This window comes from Odocoileus virginianus, chromosome X, assembly GCF_023699985.2.
Source record: "Odocoileus virginianus isolate 20LAN1187 ecotype Illinois chromosome X, Ovbor_1.2, whole genome shotgun sequence".
Lineage (NCBI taxonomy): Eukaryota > Metazoa > Chordata > Mammalia > Artiodactyla > Cervidae > Odocoileus > Odocoileus virginianus.
The window spans coordinates 14,018,319-14,038,134 of NC_069708.1; the positions used below are offsets into that span (position 1 = coordinate 14,018,319).

Genomic DNA, 19,816 nt, shown 5'->3' on the forward strand with positions numbered 1-19,816 from the left:
GAGAATAAAAAGTTAAAATTATTTAAGACCAGTAGCAGTTTATAAACTATGACATTTTGTCATCAAAATTTTCTTGAAAATACTCCTAGAGATCAAGGATTTTTAATTTTTGTTGTTGTTAAGAACTACCAGGGTGGCAAAATATTTTTGAGATCTGCTCCAAAATAATCTAGTAGCATGTAGAATATAGATAAAACAAGATTGGCTGGATGTTGATAAATATTAAAACTGCGGGTTCATTATACTATTATCTCTACTATTTTGTTAGAAATTTTCAGTAATAAAAAATTTAAAAATGAATGCTGACACAATCATAGTATTTTTTCTAAAGGCCCAGTAGAGTCATCACTAATAGTAAAGATGGATCTGTACTTCAAACTAAGCTACTGAAAACCTAGGGCCTTTGTAAGGAAAGCCATGAGTATAAGCGAGAGGTGAGGTTAGCCAAGTAAGAGTAAATATATTATTAACTTTAAACCCCCAGGTACAGAAATTATAGTATAGCTGCCACCATCCACCTGACTTATTATACTAGAATACTAAGAATAGGAAATTTTAAAACAATGAATCTTTTGGACATATTTGACTAGTCCAAATTTTTTTCTAAACAAAGAAACAAAGATAACTATTCAATGTTTTAAAAATAGACAAAATCAAATACCAAGAAGCCATTGGAATGAAGCACATTGCCTTGGAAACCAGGAAGTTAGCAACTGAACAAACACAAAGGAAGAATTCTATTATTAGCAAATGCTTATAGCTCAAGAAGGCAGGTGGGAGATTTTATTATATGGTACCTACGTCATAAGTTGCTGTGAGGATGAAAAGAGTTAATATAAGTAAAGTGCTTAGAACAGTTCCTGGAACATAGTAAGCACTATATATGAGTTAGCTATCATTATTGCTAGTATTATTATTACACAGATAGATTACTGTGTTTATTTTCACATGTTAGTATCTGATTTCACTTGGCAAAATTCAACGAGAAAGCCATAACCGTGCATTCCTGATAGCCACCCACAATTTCCAGGGATTGAAGGGAGATGATTACTTACAAGCAGTTTCCTGAGACTTTTAGTTACCTTGAAAGGATTGATTTTATTCCCCAATGGTCAACTGACTCTAAGAGAAGCAGAAAAACCTATACGTAAAATGTCTTTCTCTGTTAACAGAGTTTTCCCATAGATCTTCATCTAAATAAAGACAAACCTGTGTACCTTTATATGTAAGCTGATGGTATACAAGGAAAAAAGTACAAACCATTCTCACCAACTCACTTCCACAAGCTTCAGTTGTGATTTACAGAATAAGGCCACAACTCTGAAATTACTTTACCTTCATTTCTTTTTTTTTCTCTTAAGTTTTGTCAAGTCCCCTATAAAATTCTAACATTACTGAGGAACAGGAAAAAAAAACTTTAGGGGTCTCAGAGTTTTGGAGTGTAGTGTTATATGAATATAAACCTGTGTGTTTGGTTTTTATGTTGCCAGGCATGGCTGAAAACGAAAACAGTGATTTTGCTGAATAGAAAGTGCATGTGTTAGGGAGAAGGCGAGGGTGGGATGTTTCGAGAGAACAGCATTGAAACATGTATATTATCTAGGGTGAAACAGATCCCAGCCCAGGCTGGATGCATGGGACAAGTGCTCGGGCCTGGTGCACTGGGAAGACCCAGAGGAATTGGGTGGAGAGGGAGGTGGGAGGGGGGATCGGGATGGGGAATACATGTAAATCCATGGCTGATTCATGTCAATGTATGACAAAAACCACTATAATATTATAAAGTAATTAGCCTCCAACTAATAAAAATAAATGAAAAAAAAAAAAAGAAAGTGCATGTGTTAATAATAACAGGAGAAAGGAGAACTTCCTCAAAATAAACTGCCCTGATTTGATAGCCAGACACATACTCCTCTGTGCTTCCCATACAGAGCATCGTATTCCATCAGCCATACAAGGTGGCACAGGGCAATAAAGTGTAAAAGCTAGGGTAGTGAAACCAACCCCAAGCTTATTTCCAAGAACCTCCTAGGTCTTTTTGGTATAGCCACTCATGACGTCAGTAATGGCTTCTTAAATTATTTAGTAATGAAAGTAATAATGTACTAATCAAAAGTCTGGGAATAGTACATGTAGTTTCCAATTCACAGGAGCCAAAGATGAATATAAATATTTAAATCACACCAAAATGGCTCTAAATTACATTATGAAAAACAGTTGTGATACTAGCATTTCAGTTTATCCTGGAAGGTAAATGGCAATTTTTTTAGCTGTGTTGGCTGACTACATAAAATGCAATAAAATAACATGCATACTAAAGCAAAAACAAAGAAAGGATAATAGACACTAAACCTAAAAGTAAGATAAAGAATTACTAAAATTACCTGGATGAAATTTCCATTTTAACTTTAGAAATGAAGTAATAAAAATAAAGCCCTTTTCTCAAATTACACAAAGAAGGGCCAAAGAAGTTTATGCTCCAGCTCAGCCTGAATAAATGGGTTCGATCACCAGACAGCTAATGAATATTTTAAAATCTGGGCTCGGGTCTGTCACAGACACCTTACCCAGGGTAAAATAAAAGCTCACATTCTCTCACAGTAAATTCCAAGGAGTATTCCAAATTCTTTCCCTGAATTAGAATTTTATTTGAAATAAGTGGGGCACAAACGAATTACTATGAATTTGAGTTAGCTAAACAGGCAGTTTTGCTAGAATGTATTTGTGGTCAAAGATTTTGACTTGTAGTGTGGCTCTGTGACTCTGAGGGCCCAGAATGTGGAGGAAAATGGGAACATCCATGGGGTCTCTGGTCTTTATACTGTATCAAAGACAAGTTGGGTCCCTATTTTCTGGACTAAACATAGAGTTGGAATCCAAATACATGGGATAGACTAGAGGCAGCACAGAGGGAATGAGAAGGGAGGAGTGAGGCAATGGTTTTTTTTAAAGTCAGTCATCTGGATGATAATTTGGCTGAGAGCGACTCTGAAATTTACTTGAGAGCTTTGTTGCCTAACAAGGCTAGTGGATCAAAGATGCAAGCAAAATAGTTTTCTTGGACTCGGTAACTACGTTGACATCAATAAACAATCCAAAGAGAGACAATAACTTAAAACATTTTTTTTTCAGAATAATTTAATCTCAATGGAAAGATAAAACATTCATATTACCTTATATTTTCCTTTAATAATGCCTTCAAACAATCTTTCCTTGGTTCCATAAAAAGGCAAACAACCGCTTAGCAGGATAAAAAGGATCACGCCACAACCCCAGACATCTACAGGTTTTCCATAAGGCTCTCTCTTGACAACTTCTGGGGCCATAAAATGAGGTGTTCCAACACGCCCTATATTTAAAATGACAACATCAAGGAAAAAGTGTTTACATAAAATGGGCTTCCTCTCCATTTGAAAACTGAAAATAACAGTGTGAATAACAAGTTTAACAATGTAAATATTACCACCTTTTCCCTCCTCTATAAAATCAAGGGAAAAAAAGGCAGAAAGAAAAAAATTATTTATCTAATCACCTCTTGAAAATACTGAGTCCAGGAGAGAGAGGTACTCTGTCTTCTAACTCTGCTACTTCCTATTGAATTCTGCAGAGTGCATGGTAAATATTTACCTATTTCTTACATCATGAAGAAGTTGTTTAAATTTTATAATTTTCACATGTTTGAAAAAAATTACTAAAAATACAGAGCAGAGACAGTGGTAGGGAGAGGGGGGAACAAGTGAGAAAATACCCGTGGAGAAAAAGATTACTTTTGATTGCCAAACAGAAATTCTCAAATTAAACATAATGCTGAGAACTTTTGCTTGGAATATGAATCTGAAATCCTGTTCAGTAGATTTTAGGAATTAATTGCAGCAATTAACAATGGTTAACAATATTTTGTTATAATAGGATTTTAGCTTCCTTCAAATATTAATACTAGAAGAGAATGAGAGCAAATATATGACATAAGCCAAAGCAAAATCAGGAGGCTCTTCCCATTAGATTCTCTTTGATTTCTACCTTCTCTAAAGTGTTTTTCTTTTTCCCTATCAAAATTAGGTTTCAGGAAGGAATCTGAAAGCAGTTGTTTGCACACCAGTAGCCATCTTTAAGTCAGCACCCCCTTTTCTTCTGTAGAACAAAAGATTTGTATCCTAGGGAAATTCCTGTGGGAGGGGACGGCCTGCCAGATTTGATAGCTCTTCTAGCTCTAGGCGGGCCCAGTGCCCTCCTCTCCTCCTTTCCCCCTACACCCCCCACCTCGTCATCCAGAGTCCAAGATCATTTTTATTTCGAAGACAGCACAAAACTTTATGGAGAGCTCGGAACAGTGTTCAGAGTTTAGAAAAAGACCTCAGAGATCTTCTAATCCAGCTAGAGAGAAAGCCTGTATCATAAAGTCTTGGTGGTGGTTGTCAAACCTGGTTAGGATGGAAATGGTTGGGAACAGCTCTGAGCTTGTGCACTGGGAATGTTCCTTTGTTGCAAATTGTGGGTCCCCTTCTTCCCCCATAACAGAGGAGATTATGTTCAGGGTTCAGAGAGTGAAAATATTTTTATTTAAAATGTATGGTAGATCAGAGGAAACTCTGCCGGTTAGAAGGAAAGATTTTTATTTTCATTTTGCCCCATTTGGTTTCCTCAAGTAACATAAAGAAGCTTGAAATGATGAGAACTAAGCCTCCTACTTCATTAACAGCTGGGACAGGGCAGTGCCCTTGGAGAAATGTGCCTTGGTCTGATGGACAGGAGCTGGTAAAAATAGGGAGAAGCAGGGTAAGAGATCAGAGTACTCATACCAGGGCACCAGCCAGGTTATCTGCTGGTGGTTGCGATACTGCTTGGAAATGCAACTTGACTCTTACTACAAGACAGGGCCAAGCAACTCAAAATGCAGGTCTCAATCTGGGACTAGTCAAGAGCCCCCATGGCCAGCCCTGGCCACCCTCAGGGAGGTTCTCTCCATTTATCTAGATTGAAGACTACCATGGTACTGGAGAATCAGTGTTCATCCTTAAGGAAAATACATGTCCTTTGGTTAAGGAATTTGCTCATAAATGAAAAAGTGAAAGACCATTGTGTGTTCCAGTCACTCAGTCGTGTCTGACTCTTTGTGACTCCATGGACTGTTAGCCCGCCAGGCTCCACTGTCAGTGGAGTTCTCCAGTCAAGAATACTGGACTGGGTTGCCATTCCCTTCTTCAAGGGATCTTCCTGACCCAGGGACTAAACCTGGGTCTCCTGCATTGCAGGAGGATTCTTTACCACCTGATCCACCAGGGGAGTGAAAGAATTTATAGGAGTGGATTTAAAAAAAATTTATTTCATGCAGAATGGTAGAATGTGAAAGGACTGGAGTTACCCTTTAACATATACTGACCTCCCCAATTTCCTGGTTTGTGATCACTTGACTTTTCCTTCTTTGTGGTCACTTGATTTTTATGACGCTGACCACAGAATTCTAAGAACGGGAAGCCAAATTACCAAACCAAATTAAATGTCACTGTATATGAGACACTTCAGATGTGCATTTAAAAATTTAAATGTTAGTTTTTTTGATAATATAATAAAACCTTATTATCCAGAACCTCAGGGAAGGGGGAGTTGATCTGAATAGGTACATATTCATTATACTTTAGGACTTGAATCTTTACACACCCACCCCTTTTTACTTTAAGAATTTTGGATGGCTCTCTTTCTATAATTTCCTCACTTCTTTTATACAAGATGCTGTAAATAATTCAACCGTTTCTTGATGACTCAGAATTATTATTGTGATACCAATGAAAGAAATCTGGCATAGAACCAAAAATGCATTGCATACCCCAGAGAATAAAGGTTGATTTTTTTCAGTATAAAAGGCAGCTGTGCTTTCCAACTTTTGGTATCTGCTCAACGTACTTTTTTTTTGGTCAGGCTTTCATTTCTTTTCTTTCACTATGCTTACTCTAGCCTTGTCTTCTCCTCATTTGTTGCATAAAATTTGCTATAAACTGTAAACTCATTAGAAACCAGATTCTTTCACTTAGTAAAAATTTCCCAAGTGCCTGCTGGATCCTAGACACAGTGGTCTAGGACCACTGGGGACATACAAGGGATCAGCCATGGTCCCCCTTTGCCCTCACAAGGCTCAGTCTTTGATATAATTACAAACCCCCACACGAAATGCTACATGAAGGCATGTATGCCAGACAGCTATGGGAACATGGGAGAGAAGGAACAGGGTTACCTAACTTGGGATGGTGAAAATCAGCCTGCTTCTAAGACTATTTCATTAACTAGATACACAAAATGACAAAAGGCATTCTAACCGGAGAGAAAGGCAGGTGTAAGCTATGAAGGAACGTCAATCCACAAAACTTTCTGAAAAATGGAAGCATGTCAGCCTCAGAGTGTGTCTTCATATGCTCACTTGAGAGAACCATGAACAGGTATTAAGGGCAGGAAATGTCTTGCTGCTATTACATTTATTTTCTAGGTTCCTAGTTATATTCTGGGTAAGTGAGTTTTCCAAACAGCTGAGTTTCTGATAGGGAACGTGTAAATATCTGTAAATGGCTTTTTACTATATAGAACATATAATGGACAGAACTACTTTTGATTTGGAGGACTGAGTGATCAAAGATTCCAATCTAAGAGGAAAATAGCTTTCTTTTAGATATTAGCAAATGAGCTGATACATTTTCAGAAGTGTCTTAAACAACATGAAAACTTTTTATAAGAGAAATCATTTATCCTCTATCTATATATGTAGATTGCATTTTAAAGACATTGTAATGCTTGAATTAGTAATGCAAGCAAATGTATGTTTAAGAAATGACAGTATTTTGACCACCACAAAGTATTTTAACTCTATAAGGACTGAGAAAAATAAATTTTGCACAACTGATACACTGTGGATTAAAAATCAGCTTTAAAAATACAAGCTTGATGGAAAAGATTCATGGACTTTAGGAAACTAGATTAACATGTAAAAAATGTCTGGATAAGTCATGAATCTGTTTTTCCCCTTCAGCCAAGGTACATAGTAAAATGAAGCCCATACTATCTTTAATGCTAACAGGATGCAAATTGAGATCAAGAGAAACAAAGTCACTCGAAATGGCCAATATATATATAACAGCATATAGAAGGAATTCATTTTATATCATATCATCCCATCAACCTTGAGGATGTAATCGTCAGAATTCGTATTTAATTGTGTAGTCTTAACACGGGGGTGCTCTGTACAAATAGTGGATGTGAGAGAGTTAAACAGCAGTGTTTGTTTAGAAACAATTTGGGATTTGTAGTTGACTGCAAGATTAATATGAGCCACCAGTGTTACAACAGGGTTGTCTAAAAAGCTCATGCAATTTGGGGAGGCTAATAGGAATGTAAGATCCACAGCAAAAGCAGTGATAGCTTCAAGTTTCTATGAGTTGGAAGTGCCTGGAGATGTGCTCGGTTTTGGCTCCATACTTGGTGCAATCATAAAGCAGTTTATGTGAGGAAAGATGGCTAAATCAACCTAGGCGAGTTAACTTGGATAAAAAGGCGGATATGATGGCAGTTTTAAAGCAGCTGAATGACTATTGTGTGGAATGATTAAAATTGCTCACTGTGGCTCCAAAGGCCAGAAGTAGGACTCCTGGGTGGAAGTTACAGGAAGACAGACCTCTGTTTAATGCAAGTATGGATGTTTCAATAGTTACGGAGCTTTTAAAAAATGGAATGACCTGTTCTGGGACATAATGAATTCTTTGCCACCTGAGGAATTAAACTAGAGCTCAGTCTTTTGCAGGGAATTTTATGAGAGAATTCAATCATTGGTTTACAAGACTGGAGAAGTTAAGGACTCTTTGAATTCTGATTCAGTGATTCTATGATTAAGCTGCATGTTGCTACCTGACCCTATGGTCAGTCTTCTGATTGCAGATGGTAAGTTTCAAACTTTTCATTGGTTTTGAATTCACTAGTTCATTAGAATTAGAAGAAAAAATAATCAAGTTTTCAAAACTATACTCAACCTGCAATTTCTCATATTCCTGGAAATGATTAACTAGAAGAAAACACAAAACTAGAAGAAAATCTAAATACAATTTAATTTTGGAGGGCAATGTGGTAAAATAATGATTTAAAGACTACAACTATGACTCATAGCTCATTTTTCAGAAGATGGCCTATGTAATACTGCTTTGATGTTTTAGTAACAGTAAATGAAATGAAACATTCTGTGTAAAAGATTATTATTTTGATATTTATCATTTGTCAGGTATTCAAATTTAATATAAGCATTCTTGAAAGATGACAGGTTTAAAAAGGTTCTGTTGATATTTTTCCTCTTTGTGAAAGCCGGCAGTACTTGGAGATGAAAAATAGAAAGCAATGGCTAGAAGATTGGTAGTTGGTAGAATGGAGAACTAAGCAATTTCAAAACTAAAGAACAAAACTAAAAACAGGGCAGCATTCTGAGCTGGAATCTACTGAAAGGAATAAATAAAACCAAATACCTGAATCTGTAATTAGCATCCACCTCTGCATACTGGTGAAGAAAGTTTGTTTTAACTTTTCTTCCTTTTTTATTCTGGCATGGGAATTTTCTAGTTATGTTTGCTTTGGCTAATAATAAAATCAGTCTGTGCTCATATCTGCTTGCTCTTCCCAAACACACAGACTGATGGCCTGAGTGTGACTCTTTCACAAACGGAAAGAAGAAAGCAGTGTGAAATTAAAAATCAGCCACAGATATAACCTGAAAGGAGTGAATCCACACACTTTAGATTTGACTTCATTTGGCCAATTCAACTTTAAAAGTCACTTTGCCTCAAAACCACTACAATATTGTAAAGTAACTAGCCTCCAACTAATAAAAATAAATTAAAAAAAATAAAAATAAAAAATAAAAAAGGAAAAAAAAAGTCACTTTGCCTCAAATATTACCTTCTTCCAATACTTTTTTAACTCTGTATGTTGGGTCTCTTCCCTGTTAAATGTTGAGGATACAAAGAGTAAAAAGATGGAGTCTATTCTTAAGGGACTAAAATTCTAATTATGATTATAGAATTATTAAATTCAAAACTATATTATGGCACTTTTTTGGGGTAGGGGTGGAACGTGCTATGAAACACTGAGGATAAACTAATATTGAAAATTTTACACCAGCCTAAAAAGTGATGCGGTTTTGAAGGAAATTTTTTTAAAAAAACATTCTTACCTCCAGCTACAAGTCCAGACTCCCCTAATTGAATAGCTACCCCAAAGCCCCCAAGTTTAACAGGTGCTGAATTTTCCTTTGAGGCAAGGAGAACACAGTGGGGCTGAAAAGAAAAACAAACAAACCAGAGAAAATGATTAATTGTCAATGAACAATTTACACAAAGCCAAATAACATGACCATATTTGTTGTTGTTCAGTTGCTAAGTTGCGTCTGAGTCTTTGTGACCCCATGGACTGTAGCCTGTTAGGCTCCTCTGTCCATAGGATTTCCCAGGCATGAATACTAGAGTGGGTTGCCATTTCCTTCTCCAGGGGATCTTCCCAGACCAAGGATCAAACCTGCGTCTCCTGCATTGGCAGGTGGATTCTTAACCACTGAGGCATCAAGGAAGCCCATATAGTAAAATAAAAACTCTTGGAATTAGTTTGGATGCTTGAATTATTTGTCTATTCTCATGTCTGGCTGATTTCTCCAAAGACTTACCTGTTTTTTCCAACATTTTTCAGGAATTATTTACTTCCAAGATTAGGGTATGGTGCTTGGAACTACTCAGGAAGAATGGATGTTCAAGACAGACAGATGTGTTTTCTGCCTTTTCATGCAATATTTTCTCTCAGTGAGTGAGAGCCTACATTTGTTTAAGGAAAAGTATATTTTACACCTAAGTTTCTTGAAATCTGACTTGATCTACAGAGCCACTGTATCTTGGCCCTTGGGGGATACTGATGACCCTTTCTCTGCCCCCTCTCCCACCATCCTATTTTTCTTTATTTGTTTGATTCCCAAGTAAGATTTAATGACTTTAATTGAGCCCTTCTCCTCGGGAATTCAATGCTCTTCCTTGCTGGGGTCTCTTCTCTGGATGTGCCCTTCCTCTCCGTGGGAAGGGGAAGTGAGAAAAGAGAAGGGGGGAAGGAGACTACTGGGCTGGCCTCTAGTCCAGGGTAAAGACACCCCCCCCCACCCCCCGCCTGAGGAGCAGCTGCTTGACCAGGGCTATCTAAGAATCACATGATTTTTGGTTATGTGAGAGTCTCTTTATAGAACCTAGTCCTCCTGCATCTGCCTTTTTCTGGGACCGAGTTGGGGCTGGTGTCAGGAAGGCATTTAATTGTAGGGAACTTTGGTCTCTGCTCAAATACTACGCTCCTCTCTGTGACTAACATTACATATGCTATGACCTGCTCTTAAAATATCAGTTTAGTGAAAAAGGCAAGCCTCTTCAGGCTTGGAAGATAAAGGTACTTTTTATTCTCTCCCACACTTGATCAGATGTAAAATGACCCAGTTTTAGTTCAGGTTTAGCCCAGATGATAGTGGGCATGAAGAGACCCATGCAATAAAATTCTGAGCTGGTACACCCAGAGTGATGTTTAATGATGGATACGCAAAAGTGGGAAGGATTCTTTTATACTTTAGAAGTTATTTTTTGTCCAAGGGTATTTAAAGACCTTTACAATAGAGTGTAGCACAAAGAAAAACGAGCCCTTGAGTATAAATGTGTGTATGAGTGTGTATGAGTGAGAGAAAGAGGAGAGAAAAAGCAAGCGTACATGGATGGTGAGCAAACTGCAGGAAGACACAAAGTAGCTGGTAGGGTCTACAGAAAGACAGGCAAACCTCTACAGAAACCAACTGACAAGAGTGCTCTCTCTCAATGCGAACTCTCAGTTGGTTCAAACAGAGATCAATGATAAGAGATCTAGTGTGGGGCATGTCAAATGAACAAGCTTAGAAAAGGATGGGCCTGATGCAGAAGAAGAAAACACAGAATAGACCCAGAAAGGGTCTCCCCGCCAGTGTCATCATTACCTTCTTTGGAAGGAGTAGTAGAAGCTTAAATTGGAATCCCAGAGTATACACTTTATAGTTTGTTGACTATATCTACCTTGGACGTGGGATAGCTCCTCTCAGCCACTCCTGCACCATTGCAGCCTGGTGCTCTCGGTTGCCGCCCCTGACCTTGGGCATGGGGTAGCTCCTCTCAGCCTCGCTTCTGCGCGCTGCGTCGCAGCCGCCGCGCTTCTGCGCGCTGCGTCGCAGCCGCCGCGCTTCTGCGCGCTGCGTCGCAGCCGCCGCGCTTCTGCGCGCTGCGTCGCAGCCGCCGCGCTTCTGCGCGCTGCGTCGCAGCCGCCGCGCTTCTGCGCGCTGCGTCGCAGCCGCCGCGCTTCTGCGCCGCCCTTCTGCGTGCTGCGTCACAGCCGACGCACTTCTGCGTGCTGCGTCACAGCCACTGCGCTTCTGGCGGAGAGGAGCTACCCCACGTCCGAGGTCAGGGGCGGCGGCCGAGAGGAGCTACCCCAAGGAGCACAGGCTGCGCAGGCGCAGGAGGGCAGAGAGGAGCTACTCCACGTGCAAGGTCAGGAGGGGCAACCACGTCTAAGCGGCTGCGCTTTGCTGGAGCAGCCGTTAAGAGCTACCCCACGTCCAAGGTAAGAGAAATCCAAGTAAGAAGGTAGGTGTTGCAAGAGGGCATCAGAGGGAAGACACACTGAAACCATACTCACAGAAAACTAGCCAGTCTAATCACACGGACCACAGCCTTGTCTAACTCAGTGAAACTAAGCCATGCCGTGTGGGGCCACTCAAGACGGATGGGTCATGGTGGAGAGGTCTGACAGAATGTGGTCCACTGGAGAAGGGAATGGCAAACCACTTCAGTATTCTTGCCTTGAGAACCCCATGGACAGTATGAAAAGGCAAAATGATAGGATACTGAAAGAGGAACTCCCCAGGTTGGTAGATGCCCAATATGCTACTGGAGATCAGTGGAGAAATAACTCCAGAAAGAATGAAGGGATGGAGCCAAAACAAAAACAATACCCAGTTGTGAATGTGACTGGTGATAGAAGCAAGGTCTGATGCTGTAAAGAGCAATATTGCATAGGAACCTGGAATGTTAGGTCCATGAATCAAGGCAAATTGGAAGTGGTCAAACAGGAGATGGCAAGAGTGGACTGGAATGGGTGAACTTAACTCAGATGATCATTTTATCTACTACTGTGGGCAGGAATCCCTTAGAAGAAATGGAGTAGCCATCATGGTCAACAAAAGAATCTGAAATACACTACTTGGCTGCAGTCTCAAAAACGAAAGAATGATCTCTGTTCATTTCCAAGGCAAACCATGCAATATCACAGTTATCCAAGCATATGTCCCAACCAGTAACGCTGAAGAAGCTGAAGTTGAATGGCTCTATGAAGACCTACAAGACCTTTTAGAACTAACACCCCCCAAAAATGTCCTTTTCATTATAGGGGACTGGAATGCAAAAGTAGGAAGTCAAGAAACACCTGGAGTAACAGGAAAATTTGGCCTTGGAGTATGGAATGAAGCAGGGCAAAGGCTAATAGAGTTTTGCCAAGAGAACACACTCGTCATAGCAAACACCCTCTTCCAACAACACAAGAGAAGACTGTACACATGGACATCACCAGATGGTCAACACTGAAATCAGATTGATTATATTCTTTGCAACCAAAGATGGAAAAGCTCTATACAGTTAGCAAAAACAAGACTGGGAACGGACTGTGGCTCAGATCATGAACTCCTTATTGCCAAATTCTGACTTAAATTGAAGAAAGTAGGGAAAATCACTAGACCATTCAGGTATGACCTATATCAAATCCCTTATGATTATTCAGTGGAAGTGAGAAATAGATTTAAGGGACTAGATCTGATAGAGTGCCTGATGAACTATGGACGGAGGTTCCTGACATTGTACAGGAGACAGGGATCAAGACCATCCCCATGGAAAAGAAATGCAAAAAAGCAAAATGGCTGTCTGAGGAGGCCTTACAAATAGCTGTGAAAAGAAGAGAAGTGAAAAGCAAAGGAGAAAAGGAAAGATATTCCCATTTGAATGGAGAGTTCCAAAGAATAGCAAGGACAGATATGAAAGCCTTCCTCAGCGATCAATGCAAAGAGATAGAGGAAAACAACAGAATGGGAAAGACTAGAGATCTCTTTAAGAAAATTAGAGATACCAAGGGAGCATTTCATGCAAAGATAGATTCGATAAAGGACAGAAATGGTAGGGACTTAACAGAAGCAGAAGATATTAAGAAGAGGTGGCAAGAATAAACAGAAGAACTGTCCAAAAAAGATCTTCACGACCCAGATAATGATGGTGTGATCATTCACCTAGAGCCAGACATCCTGGAATGTGAAGTCAAGTGGGTCTTAGGAAGCATCACTATGAACAAAGCTAGTGGAGGTGATGGAATTCCAGTTGAGCTATTTCAAATTCTGAAAGATGATGCTGTGAAAGTGCTGCACTCAATATGCCAGCAAATTTGGAAAACTCAGCAGTGGCCATAGCACTGGAAAAAGGTCAGTTTTCATTCCAATCCCTAAGAAAGGCAATGCCAAAGAATGCTCAAACTACCACACAATTGCACTCATGTCACACACTAGTAAAGTAATGCTCAAATATCTCCAAGCCAGGCTTCAGCAAATATGTGAACCGTGAACTTCCAGATGGTCAAGCTAGTTTTAGAAAAGGCAGAGGAACCAGAGATCAAATTGCCAACATCCACTGGATCATCAAAAAAGCAAGAGAGTTCCAGACAAACATCTATTTCTGCTTTATTGACTGCACCAAAGCCTCTGACTGTGTGGATCACAATAAACTGTGGAAAATTCTGCAGGAGATGGGAATACCAGACCACCTGACCTGCCTCTTGAGAAACCTATAAGCAGGTCAGGAAGCAACAGTTAGAACTGGACATGGAACAACAGACTGGTTCCAAATAGGAAAAGGAGTACGTCAAGGCTGTATATTGTCACCCTGCTTATTTAACTTATATGCAGAGTACATCATGAGAAACGCTGGGCTGGATGAAACACAAGCTGCAATCAAGATTGCCGGGAGAAATATCAATAACCTCAGCTATGCAGATGACACCACCCTTATGGCAGAAAGTGAAGAAGCACTAAAGAGCCTCTTGATGAAAGTGAAAGAGGAGAGTGAAAAAGATGGCTTAAAGCTCAACATTCAGAAAACTAAGATCATGGCATCTGGTCCCATCACTTCATGGGAAATAGATGAGGAAACAGTGGAAACAGTGTCAGACTTTATTTTTTGGGGCTCCAAAATCACTGCAGATGGTGACTGCAGCCATGATATTAAAAGATGCTTACTCCTTGGTAGGAAAGTTATGACCAACCTAGATAGCATATTAAAAAGCAGAGACATTACTTTGCCAACAAAGGTCTGTCTAGTCAAGACTATGTTTTTTCCAGTGGTCATGTATGGATGTGAGAGTTGGACTGTGAAGAAAGCTGAGCACTAAAGAATTGATGCTTTTGAACTGTGGTGTTGGAGAAGACTCTTGAGAGTCCCTTGGACTGCAAGGAGATCCAACCAGTCCATCCTGAAGGAGATCAGTCCTGGGTGTTCATTGGAAGGGCTGATGCTGAAACTGAAACTCCAATACTTTGGCCACCTGATGCAAAGAACTGACTCATTGGAAAAGACCCTGATGCTGGGAGGGATTGGGGGCAGGAGGAGAAGGGGAGGACAGAGGATGAGATGGCTGGATAGCATCACCGACTCGATGGACATGAGTTTGGGTAAACTCCAGGAGTTGGTGATGGACAGGGAGGCCAGGTGTGCTGTGATTCGTGGGGTCGCAAAGAGTCGGACACGACTGAGTGACTGAACTGAACTGACTATATTTACGCTTAAGTTAATGTTACAGTGAGATTTATCCAACAGGGTGTGGATTCAGTTACTCTCAACAAATCCTTGAGTGAGATAAGTCATAAAATTGGAACTTAAAAGAATAAACAAAGAAACCACCATACATAAATGGATAGAAGACTCTAGTAATGTTAAGTAATGTTAAGTGTTTGGGAGGGAAAATTAAGCTGGTATGGAGGTAGGTGTTACAGGTTTGGAGACTAGGGAGCTGCTATTTAATAATACAAGGAGTGTCAGAGAAGACCTCTCTAATAGGGGTAATAGATGAAGACACACCAAAATGAAGCAGCAGAAAGTCACAGGGAGGTAAGATCTTGGTGTGGAGCAGACTACGTAGAAAAGCTCAGAGGCACGAAGGGGGTTGCTATGTTTGGAGAAGAGTGAGGAAGCCAATGTGTTGGGAAAGGAATGAACAAAGGTAAGAGTGGTAGGAAATGAGATTCAGATGATCAACCACCCTACTGTCTAGGGTTTTGAAGTCAAGGACAGAGCTCTGGGTTTTAGGCTGAGCAAGATGGGAAACCATTGGGAAGTTTTGAGCAGGAGAGCATGAAGATCAGTTTTAGGTTTGGAAAGGATCACTTGAGCTGCTGTGGGGAGAAGAAATGGCAAGGGCGCAAGAATGAATGAAAGGAGACCAGGTAGGAGGCTTCCGCGGGTGTTCAGGCAAGAGAAGATGGTGATTTGGACTAGACCAGAGTGATAGAGGCCAGGAGGGTAAAAAGTGGTCAGATTCAGGATATGTTCTGAAGGTAAATTTGACAAGAACTGCTGCTGGATATGGGGTGTGAAAGAGAGAAATAGGTCAAGTATGGTAATTAGGTTTTTGTCCTGAGCAACTGAGTGAAAATGAGGATGTCATTTACTGAATTTGGGAAACACAGGAGAAGAAATATGAAAGAGGGATCGAGAATTTGGTTTCACACAAATTGAGTGTGAGGTCATGTAAGACAGGAGAGGGAAGGCTGGGACTAGAGAGATAAATTTGGGATCAAAAGCATGTACATAATATTTATAACCAAGATAATGAATGAAATCACTTAGGGAGTGAACTACTAATAGAGAAGATGAGGTCACAGAATTGAGACCTGGTACACACCAGTATTTGAGGCAAGGAAGATGAGAACAATCTAGCAAAGGAAACAAAGTGTCTGGACAGTGAAGCAGGGGGAAAATCAGAAGACACTGGTGTACTGAGAGGCTACTAAGAAGTCATTAAAGATGAGAATTGATCATGATATCTGGCAACTTGAAATTCACTGATGACCTCGTTAAGAAGGATTTTGGTGGTAAGAAAGTGAAAGTGAAGTTGCTCAGTTGTGTCCAACTCTTTGTGACACCATGGACTGTAGCCTGCCAGACTCCTCCATCCATGGGATTCTACAGGCAACAATACTGGAGTGGGTTGCCATTTGGTGGTATAACAGAGACAAAAATCCCCACTGAACTATGTTCAAGAGAGAATAGGAAGAGATGATGTGAAAATAGTAAATTCAGATATCTTTCAAAACTTAGCTGTAGTAGGGTTAGAAAAATGGGATGTAGCTATAAGAGAAGGTGAAGCCAAGGAAGTTTCTTTAACTTTTTAATATTTACAACTGGAGAAACCAAATTAACAAAGCCTTCATGTACCAATCACCCAGTTTCACAATTATTGACATTCTATCATTATTGTTTTATCTATCTCCAACCATTTATTGTTATTATATTTTTGCTGAAGTCTTTTAAAACAAACCACATTATTTCACCAGTAAAATGTTCACGTATGGACAATCTGCATGAAAGGTGCCTGCAATTCCTTGTATAATACTTTACCTGTAACCCTATTTTAAAGTCACTTAAAAGAATTCTCTTGTGGTTATACTTTCAATTTGTTACATACTGAGGTCAATTCGTTTTAACTAGATTTTGACTTAATTTGGTGTTCTGATTATACAAAACATGTTCATAAAGTTTCAAAGGCAACTGTTAGTTGCTCAGCCCTGTCTGAATTGACTCTTTGGGACTCTATGGACTGTAGGCCGCCAGACTCCTCTGTCCATGGGATTCTCCAGGCAAGAATACTGGAGTGGGTTGCCATTCCCTTCTCCAGGGATCAAACCTGGGTCTCCTGTATCACAGGCAGATCCTTTACTGTCTGAGCCACTAGGGAAGCCCAAGCATATACAAACACCTTTCAGAGAGGCCTACCTTTTGTTCCCTCTCCTCAGGCCCAGTCTCTCCCTCCTCATTGGCAACTGTGTGTATCAGTTTTTGCTTTATCCTTGCATTGTTTTGTTTTGAAAATGAGACAATGCATACAAATACTTAAAATTTTCACATAACAACATATGCATTAGGTCACTCCATCAACATCTTCAGGGAAGTTTTGTTTTTTAAAGACAGACATTTGCATGCTGGTGGGAAAGAGCCTATAGAAAGGAAAAAAATGACCTCAGAAAAGAAAGGGGATGGGATGTAGTGTACAAGTAGGAAGGGGGTTGGCCCTAGTGACAGCGAGGGAGGCACCTGTAGATGCAGACAGATGTGAATGTTAGAAGATGAGGAAGTTCTCTTCTGAGCACTTCTATTTTCCATTTACTTGAAATAAAGTGATCAGCAATTGGCAGTAGGGAAGGAGGAGGGGGCTGTTGGCAGCGTGAGAAGAGTGAAGGTGTGAAAAAGTATTTTCAAAGGATACGAAAATGAACTAAGACAGTGGTTCTCAAACTTTACATCATACAGAGTTTCTGGCCTACATCCCCCCAAGTTTCTGACTCATAAGGTCTGGGATGAGGTTAAGAACATGCATTTCTAACAAGTTCCTGAGTGACGTTGATGCTGCTAGTCTGGGAACCCATGCTTTGAGAAGCCCCAGACTAAGGAAGTAGGGCAGGACTGCTGGCAGCATAGGAGCCCACTCAAGGTGTGTGGTCGTGAGTTTAAAGCGAGACCCATCAACACTATTCTGTGTTTACACCCAGTGGTCCTTATTTTAGCTGGTGGGGTTCAGGCCTGGAATGGGAGGTCAGCTGAATTTAACCAGGGTTGGGATTTAGATAAAGAGAGGCGGGTGATATCAGTAAGAGCACGAAACCAGCATATCCGTTTATTTCTTCTTTTCTACTTTTATCTTTTGTATAAAGAGCTAAGATAGCAACAAAGTTCAAGGAAGGGGAAGGGTGAGCGGAAGAGGATGTATGGGAATAAGCTAAGAACACTGAGACAAAAAGCAGAAAGCTCAGAATGAACAGGAAAAAGGCTCATACAAAGGAAGAACTAAGAAAAGCTTATACTCAAAATTGGTTCACAGTAGGGTCATTAGGGAACTGAAGATTGAAACAGAATTAGTGTTTTGAAAAGGGGATGGCTTATGTGTGGAAAAATAGCTACCATGATAAAAAAATTTATATTAGATTTTATGAAATAGAACATTAATAAACACTAGTCATTAAAAAATTCCTGCCAGGATTCTGAAAAGCTATTTGCACACCTGTGTTTATTGCAGCATTATTCACAATAGTCAAGAGGTGGAAGCAATGCAAATGTTCACTGACAGATGAATGGATAAAGAAAATGTGGTCTATACATACAGTGGAATATTATGTATCTTTAAAAAGTAGGAAATTCTGTCATATGGTACAACATGGGTGAACCTCAAGGATATTATGCTAAACAAAATAAGCCAGGCATAAAAAGCCAAATACTGTATGATTTGACTCAGATGAATTATCTAGAGTATTGAAAATCACAGAAAGTAGAAAGGTAGTTGCCAAGAGTAGGGGTAGAGAGAGGAGGGGTTCTTGTTTAGTGGACACAGAACTTCAGTTTTGCAAGATGAAAAATTTCTAGATACAAACACAACAATAAGTATATTTAGCCCCACTGAAGAATATAAATATATTTACAAAGCATAAATATAACAATAAAAGTATATTTGCACAATATAAATATACTTAACACCACTAAACTATACATTTAAAAATAGTTAAGGTAGTTAATTTAATTTATGTGCTTTTTCACACCCCCCTCCACGAAATTCCTCCCAGACCAATACAGTAATGATCTTCCTTCTCAGAAGTTCTAGGAGGAAGCAAGAGCTACAAAATGTTTTTATTCTAGCAATTTAAAAATATTCCGTCCCATGTGTCAAATTTATAACAAACTAAGAGCACTGGATAATATGATGTTTAGGAGAAAGAATGTACTCCAAGATAATTAGAATTGTTAGATAAAGCCCAATGAGTTAAATATTATTTAGTGCAAAATAAACAGAGTTGCAGGGCAATAATTATGGGGAGGATAAGAACTAACTTTTCTTCATTTCAGATGACAACAAAAAAAGGGGAAATGCGATTAAACTGCAGGGCCAGCAGTTACATAGATGGACATATAGTGGTTAAACATTGGACTAGGACCAAAAACACTCCCTGCAGAGTAACTTCACTATTTTCTTTAAAATATAGGAGGTATTTCAATCTACTTGGGAGAGTTTATCAAGGAGAGAATACTATCACAAATTTCATCTAATCCTAAAATTATAAGATTCTGTTAGAAAATAAATCCAAGGTCTTAATTAAGGGAATACATGAAATACACTAAGTAACACTTTAAAACTAAATAATAAAACGATTCATTACTCATGTTACTATAATGCAATACAAGAATGCCATTTTATGTTTATTGCCAGTTTCTAAAATGAATCCAGAAAGAGAAATTAAATGCTTATGCTTTAAAAGTTGAGACAGCGTATTACGTATCATTATTTAGGAAAAATAGAAAATGGATATTTTAGCTTAGAATTTATAGACTTCTTTATTTGGGGGGAAGGAGGGAAAACTTTTCATAATTGTCATGGGGGAAGGTATTCATGTAAAAGATATAAGCAATTTCCTAAAGTTAAGTGTTGACTGAGCTTAAAGATAAAAGTTTTG

At 39.3% G+C, this 19,816-nt stretch overlaps 1 protein-coding gene across 16 annotated transcripts in view; it reads right to left on the bottom strand.

Moving 5' to 3' along the window:
* The window catches only part of CASK (calcium/calmodulin dependent serine protein kinase), a 378,632-nt gene that overhangs the window by 128,761 nt on the left and 230,055 nt on the right, over positions 1 to 19,816 (bottom strand). For all 16 annotated transcript variants that reach the window (XM_070461881.1, XM_070461880.1, XM_070461877.1 and 13 more), the window contains exons 6-7: positions 9,197 to 9,299; positions 3,174 to 3,349 (exon numbers count right to left, since the gene is read on the bottom strand). In XM_070461881.1, the coding sequence (XP_070317982.1) occupies positions 3,174 to 3,349; positions 9,197 to 9,299 (279 nt within the window). The remainder of the gene's footprint in view (positions 1 to 3,173; positions 3,350 to 9,196; positions 9,300 to 19,816) is intronic.